This window comes from Lampetra planeri, chromosome 34 (assembly GCF_965212315.1).
Source record: "Lampetra planeri chromosome 34, kcLamPlan1.2.h2, whole genome shotgun sequence".
In the NCBI taxonomy this organism is placed as follows: domain Eukaryota; kingdom Metazoa; phylum Chordata; class Hyperoartia; order Petromyzontiformes; family Petromyzontidae; genus Lampetra; species Lampetra planeri.
The window spans coordinates 2,546,945-2,570,954 of record NC_136140.1 but is presented as its reverse complement, the minus strand read 5'-3'; the positions used below and the strand labels follow the sequence as shown (position 1 = coordinate 2,570,954).

The 24,010-nt window shown below is 42.5% G+C and overlaps 1 protein-coding gene across 1 annotated transcript in view; it reads right to left on the bottom strand.

Annotated features, from left to right (window-relative positions):
- Positions 1–24,010, bottom strand: part of LOC144729950 (metabotropic glutamate receptor 8-like) — a 248,734-nt gene that overhangs the window by 19,033 nt on the left and 205,691 nt on the right. Inside the window, exons 8-9 of the mRNA XM_078610378.1 lie at positions 16,140–16,808; positions 14,240–14,503 (exon numbers count right to left, since the gene is read on the bottom strand). Of these exons, the coding sequence (XP_078466504.1) occupies positions 14,240–14,503; positions 16,140–16,808 (933 nt within the window). The remainder of the gene's footprint in view (positions 1–14,239; positions 14,504–16,139; positions 16,809–24,010) is intronic.

The window sequence follows — 24,010 nt, the reverse complement described above, 5'->3', positions numbered from 1 at the left end:
CCCCCTCACCCTCCAAAAAAAAAATCCATTATCAATTATCTTCGTCTTTACCTCTTTGTCAGAGAAAGGTAAACACGATTGTGCAGAGGTAAGTGCACTGATCAATAGGCTAATAGCATTATCACCATCTATGTTCTACGCACTGTTAATTGGGGGGGGGGGCTGATCTGAATAATTACAGACCCATTAGCCACTTATCACACGCGTATGAAAAGTTCACGAAAGGTTACAGATAATGGAACAATGATACATTTAGAAACGAAGCAACCGTGAGGGGAAGCTGGTTTTTAGAAATGCATAATTATTGGGATGGACACAGCTGTAAAACACAATCGAGAATGTGTCCGTATGGCAATTACTGAATCAACACGGTGGCGTAAAGTGGCTCGCGAAGGCGGGGTGCAGTAATTTTCGAAATTAGTTTGACAATGAAAAACAACAAGCAAATCGCTGCCTTTGCATTGATCAGCAATATGGTCTGTGGCAAAAAGTCTACAAAACGTGATGGAAAAAAGCTACACTGTGTACAACACCACGTTTGTGTCCCATACAATGCACTTCGCACACCTGGCCAAGTTGAATTATGGATGATGAAGCGAAAAAGAGAATCTCCTACCCAGACGGTGCATTGCCCTGCATTAATGGACCACACGTGGGTTATACAAATGCAATAATAATGAACACCCGAGTACACCACTACAAGGGGTAGTGAATGATGGACACTCGAAAAGAGTCAAAGGGAGGAAACATGCTAACGGGGACTAATAACAGGAAGATGAAGTGACCGCGTTGGAGAATTAAGAGCAGAGGGAATTGTAGCTTCAGAACACTCATGGCAAAGACAATAGCATGGACACCCGTATAATCAGCAGAAGATATAAATCATGACTAATCAAAATCGGAATCTTTATTTAGACTGAAGGATTAGAATCCGTTTAGCTCGGAAGATATACAAACAATACAAAAAAACGACAGCAGTGCAAACATAGAGAAAAGGGTAAGCAGGTCACTAAAGATAAATGAATAATAATAAAATGTCTATAATGACGCTGGTCATTACAACGCACATCCTCATGTTCAGTGTATTATTTGTAAAGCAGAGTGTGTACAAGGGCTGTAAGGTAGAGGTGGAGAGAATGTGCGACAGTGTGAGAAGAGTAATGCTTTCTTTTAAACAAAGGTACGTGGAATGTCAATTTATATACACGACATCGACATTGATTCATGTCCAGTAGTTGGCCAAGCTTGCAAGCACAGATTGAGCGTCATATTCTCTTTCAACGGACACTTGAATACATTCACTGAGAGGTACCGTTATGGTATGTAGATACCAGTTGCGGCTAAAGTGCCAATGTGGTGTTGATAGACGCAAGGACCTGCGTCTGTCATCGTTGCCACGCGGCCTCTGACTCCCGCTCTTCAGCCGAAGGCAAAATAAGCAGGGGTAGTATCACAAACACACCCACATCTCAGAGGCTATGCCTGTAAGGGCTGGGAGGTGACAGCAGATGGCTCTGCAGCAATGGGTGCTGTCCACAGATACATTTCGTCCACTCAGTGTGTCCGGGTGTCTGTGGACTGAAACTTTCTGTGCGGGAGCATTGAGTGACATCCCCTGGATGTGTTTTTTTGGGAACTCCAGTTTCATCCTAGATGCCAAAAGGCGCATTAATGGTAATCGCCACACGTACAAATACACGAGAGTATGTGGCTGCTCTAAATGTCCACGTGACAAGCCACTTCGTTGGGCTATCATTTGTGGTCGCTCCTGAAAAAGAGCTATAACGTACAGCTCAGTCGTCCATACCTGATAAAAGAATACTAGTTTAGTCTTAAAATAAAACATGTTTTTTTTTTTAGGATCCTCCTGAACAAGAGCCGAGAGACTCTGGCATGGTTTTCCCCCGGGAAATATTTCGCATGATTATAATAAAATTAAATTTAATAGAAGTAATAATATAAATAAAATAATAAATCACGACCGTCACAGCTAAATTTACTGCATCAAGGCTGTGACGGTCCCACCTGATGACGGAGACTTGTGTTGCCTCCGAAACGTCGTGATTTATTATTTTATTTCTATTACTAGCAGAAGTACCCGGCGTTGCCCGGGTGAAAAATATATTTCTTAATAACCTTACATATATACACAGATGGGCTGCTACCCCACCCCCCCCCAGCCACGATCTCCTGGGCCGCTGTGCAGTAATATGTACGGCCTATAGTGTGGTGGGGTGTCGAGGCCTAGTACCGTGCAGAGCCTCCGGCCTCGCCTAAATTGCCCATCCGGCTGAGGCTGGGTACTGGGGCCGTTACCCCCCCCCCCCACCGCGCTACAATAATACTGTCTAATCGCTATAATTGTATTATCTACCGACCCTATAATAGTAATTGCACACATTGGGGTGGGGGGGGGAGTGAAGAGGACGTGAAACTTTGATGAATTTACCTCAGAGTCGTGTGTTAATGCGTGCGCATATTTTTAACGGGAATTAAAAATGGCGTCCACCCCGCAGCGAATGCGTCGCTACCCGTTGCCAGGGGCAACCGCCGTGGAAAACCAAACGGACCAATCGTGTCTCGCAAATCCCTCACATTTCGTCCAATGAAACTGCGTATGGTCCGGCGACACACAGACAGACAGACACACACACAGACAGACAGACAGACAGACAGATTTTATATATATAGATTACTTCTATTAATGTTAATTAAATTTTTTACCTACGTGACTTTTCCGAAAAAAAATCTAAGAGTATGAATCCTTGCAGTCACGAAAGCTTCAAATCTAGAATGATTATAATAGTTGTTGTAGTTGTCCGATCATGTCCTGGCATAACGATTAGCACACTGGACTTGTAATCTAGTGCTCGCTAGTTTGGTCTGATCTGCTGCCGCGGCAGTTAGCACAATGCACACTCACGCATATTAAATCGCACCACCTCTGTCCACGTAGAGGTATACATGGGAAAAGCCACAGATAGCCAGCCGATGGGCAGGTCACATGCGTGGGTTGGGGTAAAGTGTGGGGAGCTCCCAGCTCTTCCGAGATGTCTGGCCAACGTAGAAAGTCAGACGAACAGTTCAACTGATTAAAATGAACGGTCAAATTTGGAAACATGAAAACAACACTTTGTGGAAAAATGTAGTCCATCACCCCCATTGTGTGTTTTTTTAACACTAGACGTACTCACAGTCGCCTTAGTTATCAATGGCATGAGAATCTCCGTTTTTGAGGTCGCGCGCGGCAAACAAAAAGCTAACAGACCAAATTTCTTCAAAATTGGTGGAAGGCCTCATATCCCGACAGACAACGAACCTGCCAAATGTCATCGAAATTCACGTTTTCTCCTTGACACTGTGAATGCTGCAATTATCCCACTTTGATTAAAGCACCAAAACATCCATCACAATGGCAGTGCGGCACCTGATGAGTGTTTTTTTTTTAAACGTGAATTGCAATATGAAATGTAAACTATTTGTGGAATTGCACCTCTGGGTGCTGCGAGTTTTCAATAATTAATCAACATTTAACAATGTCGAAGCCCATTTCCATCATCATTAGCCACAACAAGAGAGTTGGTCAAATACTCCAGCCCAATTTGTTTACAATTCTCTGTGTGTGAGAGTGTCTGTCAATGAGACATGCCAAAACATTAGGGGGAAATTTCATAAACAGGGTCATGCCAAAAAAAGGAATGGGGCTCCCATTGAGATGTGGAATTTAAAGATGATTAAAAACAAGGCACTCTTCTTCGTGCAGAGAACTTGAGAAGCCCGAGGCTAGACCTGGTAATAGCCCATAAGAATGTGCAAGCACAACACATTTGTATGGAAGGATGTAAATAATTAAATAAGGCTGGTAAAGTACACATTCAGGATGTGGTATTCTGTTGGAATAATATTCAATGGATATTTCTTCTGTAAACCATAGAGAAATAAAGTTATTAAAATTCAGATGTCACCTCTTTATCAGACAGCGTTAGCTAGTGAGTTACAAATTGTAAATGATGTGGCTTTGCTCTCCAACACATCAGAGTGCTGTACTAGTAACGAACTGGCCGCGTTCTGTTTACGTGACAAACCTTACTAATTAGCTGTGTCGGGTGGTGGCGGGTTTAACGACACATTTATATATTTACACGATCTAACCCCCCAAACATACCTGTATTATTTTGTGTTACAGATCACCGATGCTAACAAGCTTTGTCAGACATGCCAACACGCAATCTCCGGCCAGCAGGTATTCGTTGACCGATTCATGCTGCCAGATGTATATCCTGTTCACGATGAAATCTCAGTAAAACAACATAGCACTCCAGGTAAAACAAGTTGAAGGCAACGTTCAAATGACATTCCTTTACTCTGTCGTTTTTATCATCATCATCATCATCAGCCATGGTCAATCCACTGCTGGATGAAGGTCTCCCCAATCCACCTCTCACAAGCTTGCAATCATCTAACTGACAGAGGCTGCACACGAGCTGACCTATTGGACATCTGTGAATACGAGTTTTATAGCTCATCGGATTCCTCCAGTATGAATAAGGATTGTGATTCTGATGATGTCACCGCTTTGTGCCCTTACTAAACACCGCCTCGCACCCATTCTGCCCCTTGTCTCCCGCGCGGTTATTATTCATAATCACCGTAAACTGTAAACAATTGTTGGAAATAACCTATTCTTATTTGACCAGGTAAGGCCCACTGAGCTATATAGCTCGTTTTCAGAAGCGATCTGGCGACAAATCATAGCCCAACTTAGTGGCTTATCACGTGGAAATGTATAGCAGCCAAATACTCTAAACGTACGTTTCTAAGTGTGGAGGGGAAAACCGAAAGACCAGGAGAAAAATCCACGTGACGACGGGGAAAGAGAGAGACACGCAAATTCCAAATGTACAGCAGCAGGCGTCAGGGTCGGAATTGAACCCACAACCTCCTGTATACCAAGCGAGGTAATTAACATCCCGCCACCATGGCACCCTCCAAGTGACGCATCCCACACAAGCCGACTGTCCGTTAGGTTGAACTATGATATTTGCAGAAACTTTCTGGTCCGTGTTACATTTGTGCCATGCAATTTTCTGTACATACTTTGTTCATATTTAAGTCATGCTAGCATACGAGTTGTGAGTTCAAATCCCAGTCCATGGTCAACTCAGACTGTTATTACTCCATGGCACTGCTTGGTAGAGAGTCGAAAGTAGTTGTCCACTGAAATGTCCAACTCCGTCCATGAGAATGCGGAGGGTTCCACCACTGGCTCAGAGCCACGAATCAACACAAACGCTGCTTCATGTCTCATTTGAGTAGGGAGAAACTTTGAGTAGCGCTGCCTTCCTTGTATTCCTGCGAATACTAAGGTGTCTAAAACTGAGGTTAGACAAAGGGTAATGTTTTGGTAAACAGATCAAAGGCACACACGCGCAATAATTTGAAGGTCTTCTGTAAAGTGGGCTATTGGCAATGTAGTGGGAGGATTTGAGCTCCATGTACATCACTATACTTTGATTGCAGCTGTAAATTATGTGCTGGGCCAAGACTTAGGGGCATAAGGCATGGCACAGGATCTTGAACAGATGCATGAGCACTGTGAGCTGTAATTGACTGCCTTACAAGCAGCACATTTTTTTATTTACTGTATGCATTAGCAGGAAATTAAATTGACACATCGTAAGGGATCATGCCAGAGCATAATGGAACATGTCAGGGCATAGTGGCACAGGGGAAACCTTAACCCCACAGTCGCTTAATGGCCTTAAATCCCTGCAGGGAGCTTCAAGTTCAGAGAGTAGCGAAGGAGGGCAAGCCCACCTGCCTAGCACCACGCTCGTACACGAGCACACCACTTATTTATTTCAGTTCCAAGTAGTTTAAACTTTATAATGAACGTAGTGGGGCTCATTAACTTGTTTCCTTACAACCAGTGGTAGAATTGATTACAAGCCGATCCATTGGATACCCAGTGTTGACTTTCCACAAAGTGGTACTAATTTTATCTGCCCCAAAGGGATAAAGGGCTGAGTCAGCTTTCAATCCGGATTTACACGCAACAAGCTTCCGATGAGACGATGCACTGAACTAACGATCGTCATCGTTCTGCTTAAAGTCAATCGCTTTTTGAGATTGCTCAAGAATATTAAAGATAAATCATCGCAATAAACAGGAGACTAAATAGTATACATTTACATTGTTGTTTCTTTTGTCATGTCCTTATCTCATTCCGTACTTTAAGGGCATTGAAACGAGCATTGCGATGGACATGTTGCTTTATGCCAATGCGGAAGGATGCTGTTTCAAAATAAGATTAACGGAAATTGCATTTAGTTTGAAGCATCTGCAATCAGATACGCGAATCACAGATGGCTAAATACGTTTGCAATCATTTGAACCTGTGAGTGTAACCAGGTGACAGGCAAGTGAGATGTAACAACCCTCTTGCAATACAGAACTGGGACAACTCATCCTGAAACCTCTGGCTCCTAAACAATCTACTTGATCATCTTTTCGCCGCCTTGACAGGACAAATTACGACTTAAATGTGGCAATGAATGGCAAGAACTATTAAAAACAAACGATAAAGACGCGTTAACAAAAAATATCACTTCATCTCAGCAGATACTCACTACTCAGTCAATGTAATCTTTAATGCTCGGAAGCAATGGCAATGCACAGATGCACAAAATATTCACTTTATCTGGTCTTACGTAGTGAGCCCTTGGTCCATAAACTGATTCAATAAGATTGTATAGAAATATTTAGTTGTCCTTTGATGTTACCACACCAATTGTGTTTATGGGGAGTACAAGAAAAATGCCTAACTGGCATTTAAATAAATATGTATATAAAAAAATAACAACTCCGATAACAGCGTTTCTACATTCTTGATTATAGAGCTGTTGACTCGTATTACATAGTAAAAAAAACGGATTTGGTCGCTCAGGTAAACTAGACTCCTTCAAAACTATCCACGAGTAGCTGCTTATCGAGAAAAATCGGAGCCAAATTGACACCTTGAGAAAGCAACGCGCTGGCAACGAGACGATGGTATGTTTTATATCCCAAAATACCACAACTTTGACATTAACCAGCAAGTGAATCGGGTCCTAGATTCAATGATAAACACTAGGACAAAGATCCCCCGTATAGCCTCCAATAGACTGTTGGGTCAAGTGCTGATTGCGAGCACCTATGAAGGCTGGAACGGTACACGAGGGGGTGGGTGGCGATGTTTACGACTCACCGCACCAGATACTCATTTAAGGCTGAGTCGACCAAGGGGAGGCCCAGGATCGGTTTAGATAATCGCCACTGGTGTTGGCCATGGGCGGGAATCGAACTCGGGTCGCCAGATTCGTAGCGCAGCGCACTAACCGCTACACCACCGCTCCAATGAAGAACACACACGTACAACGTGAATGCATTTATTTCAGTTACTCTTCACCCTCACTGTTTTTTTTTACATGAAATCATTCAAAGATTACATCTCGCATTCGTCATTGAACGAGAAACCTCGCCTCGGTTCAGAGATAAGATATTTAAAGGAATGAGATTTGGCTGGAATAAAACATTTAATCAGTGGAATGTGGCCGCGTACTTTTTTTTCCAAGAACTCTTATTCTACTGTGACTGCTCCTGCACTCATTTAAAAGCAACTGTCAAGTCTTCATGTCGATTCCGCCTGCAAGGCATATCAACGTGTTTAAAATAGCATCAAAAGTGCCATCTTTTTGGGGGCTTTAATGTGCATTACAAGACGCATTGATCACAGACTGAACTGTTTCACCATCACATCTTTGCATTTTATGTTTGCTAATGGGACGTGATGATACTCACACAATTGCCCACATTTTTGAAACTGGTAAACACAATTCATATACATATATATTCATCTTGCACAAAAATAATGCTGCAATTTTATAAAATACACGTTAAAACATTCAGGTTACATCAATCAAGTTGTATTATATTAACATAATAACAATTTTCGCCAGTAATCAGTCCATTGCTAGTCGTAGACCTCCCTACGCAGTTTTGGTCATGGGGGTTGATTGACCATACTTCACCCCGTTGGTCAGTATGGGTTGGTAAAAGTGGGGGTCGTGACGACTTCGGACACTGTTTACCACTCATGTGGCAGCTGTGGTCGAGAATCAAAGCAAGGTCACGAGGTTTGTGGCGCAGTGCACTACCCACTGAGCCACCACTCTATCAGCCTTGAACAAGTATGGAAAACATCCACTTGCAGAGTCTGGCTCACGCCATAGGAACGTGTAATTTCCACTGCTCAAAACCATCAATGTAGCTAGCGCTGCCCAGGCTTGTTTAAGCAGGGATGCACTCTGCATTTTGAATAAGTCACAAAAAATGTATTTATTTTGCAAGGAGACTATTTTACTATTTCTAGATTTGAAGCTTTCGTGACTGCAAGGATTCATATTCTTAGGTTTTCGGTAAAGTCACGTAGGTAAAAAATGTAAATAAAAATTAATAAAAGTAAAATAAAAATAAAATAAAAATCACGACGTTTCGAAAACGTTGTGATTTTATTTTATTTTTATTTTACTTTTAATAATTTTAATTTTTACCTACATGACTTTACCGAAAACCTAAGAATATATTTTACTATGATGTTAAACGTTTTATTTAATTTTATCAGGTAAAGCCCACTGAGCTATTTGGCTCTTTTTCAGAAGCGACCTGGCCACAAATGATAGCTCAATGAAGTGGCTTATCACGTGGAAATCTATAGCAGTTAAATACTCTAAATGCATATTGTTTCTAAATATGGAGGGGAAAACCGGAGGACTCCGAGAAAAATCCACATGACCACGGGGAGAATATTCCAAACGGCAAATGTAGGATTGTCAGCGTCGGGATGGAACCCACGCCTTCCTGTATACCAGGTGAGATAGTTAACATTCTGTGAGGTAAATACAAATAATATTGAAAATAAGAAACAAAGATCCGTGGAAAACTTGAATCGAGCAAAACCAGAGTAAAAGCAATCAATAAGTGCAAAGTTTGAAACTGAAATCTAACGTTATGTATAATATTTGTTTACCGCGTATTGAAGTCAATTGTTAGATCTGGGGAAATATGAGTCGTGTTATAAGTATAATACATTTGGAAAGGTCTGCTCTCCTCAAAGTTTACATTTTAAATATTTCTCTGCAGCACTCTCAGTATGTTTGTATGCTAACAAAGTTTACTGATAGCGGGGCTTACGTGTACAAGAATATCAAGGTGGGTACTGGCATATACGTTAACACTATCTCTGTTTTGTAGTGTTTGAGGTACAAAGCAACTTTCTTGGTTCTTTCGGTAAAGTCACGTAGACGGGAAATAATTCTCACGACGTGAAAATTCTATTTTATGATGTTTTATTTTTTTTATTTTTATTTTTTCCCTTCTACGTGACTTTACCGAAAGAACCAAGAATATGAATCCCTGCAGTCACGAAAGCTTTAAATCGAAAAGTGCAAAGCAATATTTTACAGAATCAATTTTATATTTAAAAAAATGGTGTTATATATTCATAACCTTTGTATTTGTAATATTGTGTTGCTTCTATTCCTGTGCGTGTGAGGTGTGTGCCTCTCGATAAAAGGTGACACCTGCGATTTGTCTTGCTTAGTTATGCTTTGCGAGCAAATGACAGTGAACAGGGAATGATGGCTTTCAGAGTGTCTATTATGACAAGTGAGATGACCAAGGGTCATAGGTCACACGCGCAAATTCATGAAGAAACATAACTCCTATCCCACCTTTCCTTTTTTTTGTCCAGTATAATATGAATAAGTAATAATTTCAAACAAACAAGAGAACTAATGCATAATAGAATTGGTTTAACAACACATTTATGTTTAAACGATCGAGCCAAAAAAAACCTCTATTATTGATAACATTGGTTGCAAAAGCCCACGTGTTAAAATAAGCAAATTAGTTATTTATCCATAACACAGGGTTTTTTACAGGGTTAGATCGCGTAAATATATAAATGTTTCATTCAACCCGCCACGAAAGTCGCGAAAAAACACGTCAGACTATAAATATACATATTAAGTTAGGTAGTTATTGTTAGGTATTTACAAATTGGGTTAAGACGTGAAAGAGTGGCAGTGGGTGTGCACGTGATTAAATTTGCCCAGGAGACACAAACAAAAAGATACGGCTTTAAAATATGAAAGCGTGAGTCAGTGAAGCTGTTAAAATTATCTGGTTCAGCATTCAAAAAGGTGTCACAAATAATTGAAACCGGGAGGAGGTTGGAGCCACATCGTCGCCACCTGCAGGGAAACACCACGGGATGGCCGATACCAACACAGCAACAATTATCGTGATTGTGGTGAAGATGACAACATTTGATGACAACAACAATAATTTGTGAAAAAGTGTCTGTTTTCTAATTAATAATCGTTCATTCGTTGTTATTTTTATCATCATCAACCTGGGGCACGTGTACACTGCAACTTGTATACAGGATATCTTTGGACTAATACATATCTCCCATAATACAAAACAACTTTTTTTACATTAGCCTGACAGTGTTGGCTTTGCACGCCGCTAATCCAGCAATGTGGGGACGGGGGTTGGTGCATCACACCGTTTTCGTGACCATTCCCTTTCCGTGTGGGTGTCGATGCTGCCATACCGCGGCACGCCAGGTGATGGCAGTCGAGCAAGGGGATTAATCTCCATCTGTTTCCACCTGTAAGGGGAGAGATTGCTGCCCCTCCTCCCCCTCCTCCCCCTCCTCCCCCTCCTCCCCCTCCTGCCCCTCCTCCCCTGTCGCACACGTGGGTTTTCTCCAGGTACTCAGGCTTCCTCTCACATCTTCTTGGTTCTTTCGGTAAAGTCACGTGGAAGGAAAATAATAAAATAAGTAAAATAAAACATAATAATGCTGCTAATCCTGCATAATGCACGGGCATAATATGACTTTGAAACCCCCCGCCCACCTCCTACGCATTCCAGAAGTAGTGACTAATCCCATACCTGCATTTCCCATAAATATGCTAAATTCCTCTTGATATGCAAATTCCTTTGTCAAGGCGCTCTTCCCCCTCCAACCCAGCTTAAATATACGCTGCCAAGCCTGGTGGTGTTCATTCAGACGCTGTCTTTCCGACAGACCTGTTCTTCACCTGAGGACGGCTGCTTGCGTTGTGGCCGAAACGTCGTGAGAATAATTTTATTATGTTGTATTTTTATTATTTTATTATTTCCCTTCTACGTGACTTTACCGGAAGAACCAAGAATATGAATGCCTGCAGTCACGAAAGCTTTAAATCGAAATTCCTCTCACATGTTAATGGAGATGGCAACAACAACAACAAACATCCCAACATATAGGGCCTCAGAGCTTGGGCAATTGTCGGCACCAGTTACGACTCGCCTCTATTGGCTCGCGTTAGAAATGTCTAACTTGAACCTTTTACATTGTTCTGCTGCCTGTCTGCAGCCTGCTACGCATTTGGACTGTCGCTTCAATTACACTGGTCAAAACACTTTTTCTGGCATAAGGTATTCCACCGGTCATACGGTAATTTTGGGGTGCTGATTCCATATCTGGCATCAGTTTTTGTCTATCACATCAGGTTTTTGAGATATCAAATATTTCATTTTCAATAAAAACTGCAGAAGAAAAATATTAAATGAATTTGGATATCTACATAAAATGATATTATAAACACACTATCCGAAACATACAGCACCATATTTTAACACTAAAGCAGTCACTGACTCGCAACAACTTGCAATCATAAGTGACAGAGTTAATTTCGGGTAAAATCAATGAAACTGGGGTATGCCGATAGCATAAAATGAGATGTGATAGAGCAAATCTGAGATCAGATTTGGAATCAGTCCCCTGAAATTAGTCTAAAACAGCAGCAAAAGTCCAGGCCAGAAAAAAATGTTTTTTTTGTTGTTGACCAGTGTTAGACCATTGCCAATTGTCGCTCCGTAGCATTGGGCTTCTTATAGTTTGAATTCTAAATGCAAAAAATTACACGCAGCTTAAAATATTACTGCAATCCCTCTGTAAATGATGCATTCAGGTATCCAGTTTAAAAAAAACGTACAATGAATGTGAACGAACTTTGACGTGCAAAAAAACTTAAGACTTAAGATTAATTCGATTTTAGGCGATATTGCACGTGATTGATTGCTACATTACAGCTGCTATGAAAATAGCACATGTGCTCTTTACATATCGAGTTTTAAGACTTAAGAGAATTGAGGTCAAGTCTAAGTAGAACCTCGCGATTAGTGATCGCGACAATAACTCTGTTGGCAGGCCGGATGATAATGAATAGGCACAGGAGGGAATATACTAATCATGCACATTACACTCAGCGTACCGACAGTTTCCAGGCACCGAAAATAGGAATAGTGATAGAGAATAGACACCTTTTAACATGACGTGTTCCGAGACACATGTTCACACACATATGCAGTGGGCATGCATATACTATGTTGTATGATGATGATGTGGTGGTTAGAGTACTTAGCTCACACGGAAAAGGTTCTGACTTCAAATCCCAGTCACGAGTCAACCCAGGATACATTCCCTCATTCTGGCTCTCTGGATTTTTAGTCGAACTTCGTGGATCTCGTCCTGATGATGTTTGACGTAGTTTCAAACAAAACGCCGTATCTCACTCCCACATTTGGTTGTGAAAAATGTTCTTAAAATGCACGGTGAGCTGAAACAATACATGTTTGCACCCTTAAAATGTATCTTATTTGGCTGTTGGGTGGGTGTGGCCTAACTCAAGTTTAGTTTCATCATACTGTATTATATCTTTATATATATTAAGTTTTGCCAGTTAGCGGGCACACAGGCGGGCAATTTTGAGGTGGTGACGTCATACCATGGGACGTGGCATTTCCACGACTAGTTCTGCGCTGTTAGCCGGGATCAGTGCCACCCCGTTGCTTGGATGAGCAGCACAAGACACTGACCCAGCATCTTGTGCTGGGTGTTTGTTTTGTCCGACGCTTTTTGCGTGAAAAACGTTTGACGTCTCGATCATCGACAATGCGGCAAATCACCAAGGCGACCTTCCCCACCCGTTTCGTCGTGACGTGAATCTGGCCCCATGACGCTCGGCATGCTCGCACATGGAGCGCAATTTACACAGCGAGGAGATGCGAAAAGACGTGCGATTCGATGAATTATTACGACGGCGATGCCTACGGTTTGCCATGGTATCGCGAAGTACCTATGCACGTTGAACTTCTTTCGCACCGTATGCAGCCGAACGTGATAATCGGAGGTGCGGGGGAAGGACAACTAACTGTGTATCGTAATTGTATGGCTTGTAAAATTTTGTTATATTTTAATTGTCATTGTTATTAAAAAAATACATTTATTACTTAACAAATACTTACAAAATAACAGAATTATTGAAGTTCCACGTAAACACGAGTGCCATTTCAAATTATACGAGTGGATTAAAAACATTTTATGGAGTAATTGACAGCATGGGGGTTATATGACATCGTCAGTTTCATAGTTAAATGTATTTATTGTATAATTTAAAGCATGTGCAATCGAGGTGTTATAGATAATAAAGTTTACATAATTAGTGTCGAGAGAACTGCATATTTAGAACTTTTAAGAAAGATCGATTCATACTGAAAGTAAAACAAATCACAAAAACAATAAAACGATAATGAGAATAATCTTGATTTGAAGCTTTCGTGACTGCAGGAATCCATAGTCTTTGGTTCTTTCGGCAGAAAAATAAAACAAAATAAAAAATAATATATCACGACGGTTCAATGGCAACACAAGCGGTCGTCCTCAGGTGGAAAAAAATAATCCAGCAGTGGAACTGCTGAACCAGCGAGAGAGCTGTTACAACAAGAGTTTATATATGTGGCGATGGGCAAGCAAGCGGGGTCTGAGCTGGAAAGAAATTCCATCCACGGACGCATGAGAATGCAAAATATTGTTACAGTCGATCAGCTGGTTACGTGTGAAGTGGTAAAGTGCGGGTACTGAAACCTCTTCCAAAATATCTCGCCAGCTAAGAAGAGTAGACCAAATACCCTCCAGAGGGGCTTTCTAGAATTCCCTCCAGTGGAGGCCATTTCAGCGGCAGTGTCGTGAGTAAATCGTCGCAGGGCTGCACCTTTTCATCGTTACAATTACAAAATCACAGGAAACTTGAGATCGCACAACAGACGGTCGCTCATAGCCACACGGCGAGCATCCGATGCCCACCTTGTTGACGGACTGCGACGTGCCGAAGAAGATGGGGATGAAGATGAGCCAGATGATGCACGTGGTGTACATGGTGAAGCCGATGGGCTTCGCCTCGTTGAACCCTTCGGGTACGCCGCGGGTCTTGATGGCGTAGACGGTGCACGTGACCATGAGCAGGATGCTGTAGCCCAGCGAGCAGATGAGCGCCAGGTCCGAGATGTCACACTGGAGCACCCAGTGGGCCTCCATGGGGTCAAGCGTGCGCTGTTCGTTGATGAACACCTGCCATTCCACGCGGTGAACAAAGCGAAGAGACGCAAGCTTAGCGGAGAAACGTATTCCGAAGGAGGATAGACCGTTTCCGAAAGTCCGTCGCTTGTAACTATGCGCTTGAGATGTGCGACTCTACCGAAGCATTTCCGATTTGTTACCGCGTGCCGTTCGGCATGACGTCCCGACGCTTCCGTGTGCCGGGAGTTTCTTCAGAAAAACTACAAATATCCCCCTCGGATTGGTGTCGGCGTTGCCGGTTCGTGAAGCTAATTGGTTGGGCCCCCCCTGACCGTAGGCCGGCCAAAGCGGGAGAAAGCCGGAGTTAGCCGGGGGGAAAGCTCACCAATGTGTCGTAGTGTGACGCCGGGCGTAATTCCCAACAGCACGCGGCACGACCCAAGAACACGTCGGTGGGTGCACAACCCCGGTGTTGCCATTGTTTGGGGCACGTACGCCTGCACAGATTTGTACTTTTTGGTGCAAATTTATGGTGGGGAGCCACATAAATGGGGTATCGTGAAAACTGCGTAGCCAACGGTTTGTGAATCACTGAGCATGCAATTATTGATAGTACTGTGTTTTATTTATGAGTTTTATTATGTAATTATTTAATTTGCGGTTTCCTAAATTTGAGCACGGAAGTGCTTAGCAGCAAGTGTCATCTACTGTAATTATGCATTAATGCCAGAATAATAAGCACCCGTTGTTTCAAACATCATAGGAAACATTCTCGAGATATATTTTATGTGGATTTAGCAATATTAAATGGTGTCATGGCGATACCACCAAAGCATCACCTGAGATATTAAACACACGCAGACGGATGTCTGCTAACAACAAATATGTGGGTCCGGTTTAAAATATTTTTTCACCATTAAACCATTTGTATGCAAAGCATTGTTACAAGAACGTAGTGAAAAACACAATTTATTTAACAAATATGTCATTATTTCAATAAAGGCATGGAAAATATTAACACATTCACCTTGACTTTACCCGGTATTGTTAGCAGACAAATTTCCAATTTTAAAACATGACTACATAGATTGCATAGTTGAAAAACTATTTATATATTCATTAATTGATAGATTTATCTATTTGGAGGTCAAACATAAGTGCCTGTTTAATGTATAGCAATTACATGACGTACTTTAATTCTTGCAATTTTATTCTGACCTGCAATAGCATTTTCCTGGCAACAGAATAGACGTGATCCTGTGAGATAGCACTGCGTTACAGTGCTGTAAAGTATTTTGAGTTTAAATCCTGCCCAGCAGTTGGCTTAACTTAAAATTCATCCGTGCTCACTCGAAATGAGTAGCCCTTTATGAAATATTAAAAACGGCATTTCTATCGGGAGACTGGTTTCTGCTTTGGCCGTGTGTAATTTCCATCACTTGCCAAGGGGCTACAGCCAAAGGATGAGTTTCCAACTTTCCAACAAACTTGACAATTTTGTCTAACACCTATGATAGGTTACTCCACGCCTCCTTATCCGCACCATTAATTAAGGTGCGCAATCAAATCGTCGCTCCCCGCGCCAGAGCGATTCTAGACACGGGGCAACTAACCGAGACACCCGCGTCGAAGAGCAATGAACAGTTCAAGCAAACAAAGCAAAGGAAACTTTAAAAATTCAAAAAACCTGCGGTGGGTTGGCACCGAACCACACGAACACACCCAAGAGCTGCACCGAGATGAGGCTGAACGCGATGACGAGCTGCGACGCGGGGCTGATAAAGCGCGGCGGCGCCACCGACTTCTTGCCCTGCTCGAAGATGCGGTGGATGCGGTTGGTCTTGGTGAGCAGCGCCGCGTAGCTGATGCACATTCCCAGGCCGAGGAAGAGGCGCCGCAGGGTGCACAGCGCCACGCTCGGTGCGGCGATCATCAGGAACGTGACCACGTAGCACAGGAAGATGCCCGTGAGCAGCGTGTAGCTGAGCTCGCGGCCGGACGCGCGCACGATGGGCGTGTCGTTGAAGCGGGCGAACGTCGCCGCCACGAACGACGTCGCCAGGATGCCGAGCACGGCGACGAAGAGGGGCACTGCCGCCCAGGGCGAGTGCCACTCGAGCTTGACGGTCGGGAAGGGGTAGCAGGCCGTGTGGTTGGCGTCGGGCCGCAGGTGGTAGGGGCACAGCTTGCAGGTGAAGTCCTTGTGCAGGTAGGTGTAGCCCTCGCAGCGCTCGCAGGTCCAGCAGCACGGGATGCCCTTGAGCTGCCGGCGCCTCTCGCCCGGCTCGCACTGCACGCTGCACTCGGACGCGGGCGGCGGCTCGTGGGGGACGCGCGCCCACTGCAGCGCGTTCATCTGCAGACGGTGGACGGGGGGAGGGGGGCAAGGGTGGAGGGGGGGGCACGCGGGGGGCACGGGATGAACGACAGATGGGCGGCAGCAGACAACGCACCAGGGAGCCGCGGTTGGTCGTGGCGGAGCAAGATTTGGTTCGCGAGGGAAGGATACGGTGCCAGGATGCCCCCCCGCCCCCGGAGGTCAGAGAGCCGAGCTCACGCCGCTGAGAATCTCGGTTTGATCCGAGATTTCGGACACCTGCGACTCCACGGGGGTTCTCTCGCGTAGTGAGTTCGTGGTCATCTTGGCCCGCTCACCAATGAGTCATATAGAGGCCTTTTGACTTGAACAGAGACCCACAGACACACATAGGTCGGGCTGTGATTGCACCAGGTTCTCTCGCGTAGTGAGTTGCTGGTTTCAGCCCGATAACCAATGACTGCATATAACAAAAGCCCATCACGTTCAATTTGTTCACGCACTTAAATTGGCAAAATTCTAGCTCTCAGGATTAAACACATCAGTTTGATTTTCACGCAATGATTATTACTCTCACATACAGCAGTGGGTGGGAAGGTGCTACCCTCTACTGTGCGGACCAAAGGCCACTTGAAGGGGTCTCAGAAGTAGCTCTGCCATCTCCTCTGGCTGGAGCCATTCTCGATACGAAGGGTTGCACCGCGCTCTAACAGATTCGATTGGATACTTTGTCTCATGGCATGACGCCAGGAACACAATTGGGACGCCCTGGAATTTTGAAGAAAATGGGAACAATTCTTGTCTTGGAGAATGTTCGCTTGCATATACATTTGCAGAAGAAAAAAAATGCATGTGCGTGTGCATCGCCAAAATAAAAGATGAATTTAGCGCTGTGTGTGGCAGTTGTTTCTTGAAGATGAGAAAATGTACCATGATGTAATTAGATTGATAATCACTTTAATTAATGATCATATTTGCGACATGCACAGTTGGATCCGTGTCCACTGCTCGGGATATTGCATGAAAACCCAACTGCTTTGTTTATCCAGTAAAGCCTAAAACATATTCGAGACACGTTCTTAATAGGAACCCTGCCTGAGTTGTTTGGACCATTCCCACCTTCTTGTGATTACAAGTTGGGAGGAAATAAGTTAGGAGGAATTAATGGGGGGGGGCAGGGGCGGTTTCTTCATTAGGGCGATTGGGCGACGCACCACCAATGTCATTCAACCACAGAGTCACGCTAGCCGTCACTGTGCCTCTGGATATAGTCCAATCAGCGTCATGTCACGTTCTGTGGAGTACCGCCTCTTTTGGGCGATTTCACTCCGGCTGAGAATCGCCCCGAGTGGCCCCATAGACTTACATTCAAAGATGTTTTTTTTCGAAGGGCGGGCGCTGCAATGCATTCTCTATGGCTTCCGGGAGGGCTCGTACTAACGTGCTTACGTCATCATACGTAAGCACGTTTCATCCAACAATATAATTTGTCGCCACCTAGTGGAATCTTTAATAAAAGAAACTTGAGTGGATTGTATTAATAGTGAGCATAGAAACAAACAAGATGTATTGCAAGAGTCACTTTATTTTTCATTAATATTAAAGAAGTAAAGTTGCCTTTACATGCTTAAGCTGTTAATTTATCCATTGCATGGGTGGACCTTATCCTTATCAATCATCCAGACATTTGCCCCCCCTGAGAGATTTTGCAGGAGCCGCCACTGGGTGGGGGTGGGAGCCCTCAAACGCCACACGTCTATGTCAGAGACCAAGCCGGTGTACTCCATCGTAATGATACCCCATCTGATGTGTCATCGACTTGTACGCGTGTTGTTCAGGGATACGAAGCAAAATGTCAGACGTTACGCCGGAAACAAATTAACCACGAGGTACAAACCACAAAAGACATGAAATAGACACTCAGCATAATGGTGAAAATCTACGCAGAAATAAGAGTGATATCTTGCTCATCCTTTTGGCGTGGGTGCCTCATCCGCGATCTTTATGTGATTCACCAACCTCACCTTTGAGTCACTGAATGGCAGGCATGGAATGCAACCATGCCCGGCATACATTAAAATTCAACTGGCAATAACTTTAGGCAGGTTACCACATCGTAAAAAAATTGGGAATATATATACACACACACATGCGTTGAGCCGATGGGTTACCTATTCCAATGTGTGGAAAATACTATTTTCATCTAATCTGTCAGTCCATACAATAACAATAATTGTTTTTTTATTATGAAACCCTTAAACCAATAATTGCTGATCGAGATCTGTGTAGTAATTGGGCAGATTTCGAAAAAAAATACTTTGAGAAAGTTGAAACATTCGAATAATCTAATTGGAACCCAGACACATTGGTGTGAGTGTGTGAAGTAATTCACGTGTGTGGGTGGTGGAAGCATGCATGTATAATACAACAGAGGCTCCCTCAATATAATGGCTTGCTAGTTTGTATTTTTATCATTTATTATTGCAATTCACTTTTTGGCATCTTTTAAATGTAGGATTTGTCTTAATTGGCCTAAAATAAAAAGCAACGACTGCTATTCTATCTAGCTACCACAGAAACTGCCGTTACAATAATTTCAATTACGAAATATGATTATTTTAATTTTAAAATGTATATCAACTCTCATTAATGGCAACGTCGTCCAACATTGAGCGGAGATAAATCCTTGTTGTTGTGCAATCAAAACTTCAATATTGTAAATAAAAAATGGGGGCAGGAGGAGGTGGTGGTGGGAGGAAGGGGTGGGGGGGGGAGATATAAAATTATTCCTTTCACATTCAATCACTTTCTGCTGGGGATTAATGCTTTTAAGATGGAAATGCCACTTATTCTATGCAGGTGTGGGAGTAATTCGTAACTCGTCACTGTGAGCCTCGGTACACGAATGTTGTGATTATAATAAACATGACCTGTGATCTGATTTTTTTTATAAATGCATCAGGATGCATTCTCGCAACGATGACAGCCAAGAAATTACTAAAAAAAAAAACTGGAATTAAAATTCTGTAATAATAATAACGGGACGTAACACTACTACGATGTCACACACTGTTGCTCTGTCAGGTGCAATGTTATTGGAGCAAGGGCACTCGTGCGGTGTACCGTACCCTGCACTGTCAACCTGGTGATGTGGGTTTGATTCCCCACCATGGCTAAGGTGAATGGCAAGAGATAACTGAACCGGTCCTGGGCCATCTTTCACTAACCAACAGTGGCCAGCACGGTGAAGTATGATCAAACACACTCAATCAATTGCAATGCGCAGGGAGCTCTTCATCCAGCAGTGTATTGAAAAATGCCTGTAAATTACGATGATTAATTTTAACATGTGCAACCAGGAGCAGTGCTTTCTTCTAAAACTGTGCACATGATAGCATAGAGAGGTGTATGTTTTGGAATTGAGGACAACACTAACGGGCAGAAAGAGGAATGCATTGATTACATTGGTCAACACACTTTTTCTGGCATAAGGTATTCCAACGGTTTTAAGGTAATTTTGGTGGTTGTTCTCTAAGACTGGTCAACAAAAAAAAAATTCTGGCCTGGACTTTTGCAGCTGTTTTAGACTAATTTCAGGGTGCTGATTCCAAATCTGATCTCAGATTTGCTCTATCACATCATTTTTATGCTATCGGCATACCCCATTTTCATTGATTTTACCCGAAATTAACTCTGTCACTTATGATTGCAAGTTGTTGCGAGTCAGTGACTGCTTTAGTGTTAAAATATGGTGCTGTATTTTAAGGATAGTGTGTCTATCACATCAGGTTTTTGAGATATCACATATTGCATTTACAATAAAAACTGCAGAAGAAAAATATTAAATAAATGTGGATATCTACATAAAATGATATTATAAACACACTATCCTAAAAATACAGCACCATATTTTAACACTAAAGCAGTCACTGACTCGCAACAACTTGCAATCATAAGTGACAGAGTTAATTTCGGGTACAATCAATGAAAATGGGGTATGCCGATAGCATAAAAATTATGTGATAGAGCAAATCTGAGATCAGATTTGGAATCAGCACCCTGAAATTAGTCTAAAACAGCTGCAAAAGTCCAGGCCAGAAAAAAATGTTTATTTTTTTGTTGACCAGTGTTAGAGAACAACCACACAAGGTTAGAGATACCATATTCACTGTTCCGAAAAGTGGGCTTGGGAGGGACAGGTCTCTAGAATGGATGTTTGCCGATGGTGGAGATTTACGATGGAGTAGCAGTCGAAGGAGAAAACGGAGTCGAGGGGATACAAAGGATGGAGATAGCGCCATGATACCAGCTCACGTGCAGGTACGAGATGAACTGTTACATCACAGGACCATATGAGCAGGTGATGGCTTAGGGGAGGCCCCTGTCCAGCAGTATATTGATCATGGCTAATGGTGATGACCATGATGAAAAATCATTGATGAAATCTTTATGGACACCCTGCCATGTATATATTTTTACTAATGCCTAATACATGTATGTCATCATAATAAGTAGTAGATACAGAATTAACATCCATCTCAAACCTACGATATTTGGCTCCAGGTGACCTCAGTATAATATAAATGTAAAGGTCAATGCATGCCTTGCACACACCCTGAGGGATTTTTGATAGCAATAATGTTTTACCCCATTTACGAGGGTTAATTGACCTGTGCCAATGTTATTCCTGGCTGACTGGATGGAAGCAACAACAGATTAAGAGATGTGATCCCCCTGGATTGCCTGTTCATAATGGTCTAAATATTCTAAATATCCTCAGCTTAGGTGCAGATTAAGGCATATTGGGGAGAACTTCTGAATCTTCCCCTCCCACCACCCCTTTTCTGGTGATTTAGATCGACGATGCCAAATAGCCGCACTGATAACGGTGCTGTCTATTAAAATACCGTACAAAAAAAAAATTGTACACCCCAAAAAAAACCCACTGGCCACCAAATAAAATAAATTAATGATAATAAGCTCCTTTCACATGACGTTATGCAATCAATTGATCAACAAAGTGAAATTGATCATTAAGATGTGCAATTTCAATTCGTTAACGATTTGTGTGTATTTTTTGGTGCCTCGACGTGTGAACATCCACGGTGTCGTGTCTCGTAACACGAGATATATTAATACTTGATAAAATACGGTGATCATACGGTTACAATCTTATTATAGCTATCCATTCTCATAAAAACAATATTTGCATTGTATGCAGTGCCTGTGAAGACTAATACGCAGGATGTCCAACCGATATGACTGATTGCAATAGTCCAGTGGTATAAATCTTCCCTCACAGTATTGCTTTGGGGTACATTTAGAATTTGCAGCAGTCACTAAATTACATAACAATTATAGTGCTCTCTGCTGTGTTTGCTTGTCAGAGTAAGAAGTCAGTACGCTGTTCTAAAGTGCTGCCTCGGAGTGAAGCCGCTACAAAGCAAGTCACCATCGGCACACTGATGATGAATGGACGGGATCAAATATTTCCATACGATGGCTCAATGGGAGACAATGTGGCACCCTCTGGCAATAAGCAAAGCACTTGGCGTGTGTCAGGGTCGAATGCCCTCCTTCCCGAGGCTACGCGTTTACTTGCGCACAATTGTTTCCCAGAAATCTCGTCATTTTTTTTCTCTCTCTCTCTCTCTCCCCGAGCGCTCCCGTTCATCCCGGTCAGGGTGAACGCTGAAACAATGCCACATCACGTGAGTGCACTTTGATTTTTTTTTATTTCTCCCGAAGGAACCCCCCACCCATTGCGGGACGAGAAAGCCGCCGCGAGTTTCGACGTCCGGAGCCGCGACTAACGGACGTTGGAGAGAAAATGGTCACTGGTCGTAATGTTTCTGTCGTTATTGTCAATGTGGAGTGTATACGAATTGCGTCCGTTTCTTCATTCAGCCTCTCAGTGCGATTTCAAGCAACTAGACTGTTCATATGCACGTGGCCGATAAGTTTTGGCCCCAGTTGCAATTCACCAAAAGTCAGTTTAAAATATATATATTCATTTTATTATCATTTTAATTAAAAATATAAAAATCACGCAGAGACAACCTGATTAAAAAAAAGTAGTTCCCATCTCACCTATTAACGGCTCTATATCGAATGCTTCAGAGTGGGAAATCGCCAGGACATGACCATTATCTGGCTGAGACTTCATAGTGGCAGTGGAAACTTGACACGCACCGTATCTTACATCAAGTTTCTCAAAGATATGATCTTACTAAGGTCACAGCAGCATTCCTATCCTCAATCTATATAGTAATGAGCAAATGTTAGACTCTTCAATGGATAACCCAATGTTCACAGCCTGTGCCGTGCAATCTTGCAATTTACTAACATGTACATGTAGTGATATGAATGATATGCGAGCATGAAATTAATATATTTATCTTAAAATATTATAATACATTGTATTATAATAAATTGCACTTCTGTTTTATGTTTAAGAGACTTATGCTGAATGAATGCATTTTATTTGAGAAGTTAATTAGTATTCTGAGGTTGATACAGTAAATTTGGTTGTGACGGTCCCACCTGAAGACGGAGACTTGTGTTGCCTCCGAAACGTCGTTATTAAATTTAGTTATTTTCATTTATTATTATTTTATTTTATTTCTATTTTTTACCTACGTGACTTTACCGAAAACTTAAGAATATCAATCCTTGCAGTCACGAAAGCTTCAAACCTGTGCTGACCACCGTGGTATGGTCGAACATACATCACTCCTGACACAGCATGGAGAGGCCTACATTCAGCGGTGGATTGACAATGGACTTTAATTATTTTTATTATTTTATTACTTCCCTTCTACGTGACTTTACCGAAAAAACCAAGAAGATGAATCCCTGCAGTCACGAAAGCTTTAAATCGAAAAATGGACTTTAAATTATGAAAATTATGTTCTTATGTGCTTCAAACAGATGCGATGGTGTTGGGCCGGTCTGGTTGTTAACGTTGCTTTATTAAGACATTAGCCAGCACCGTTTGCATAAGTGCAGATACTCAACGCACCTTTGTGTGTCATTTCAACTGCATTATAGAAACTCCCGACAGGTTTTGAAGTTTAAACACACGCTTCACAAGGATTTTTATCCTTTCTCATTCTTTAGTTTGCGTCTTTGCGGAGCAGTAATGGAACACACACTGCAAGAAACTGTGCACTCAATGTGCAATATACCAGAGTGAAATGTGGTGTCATTTAACTAAAAAAATATATTTGCTTACAGACACA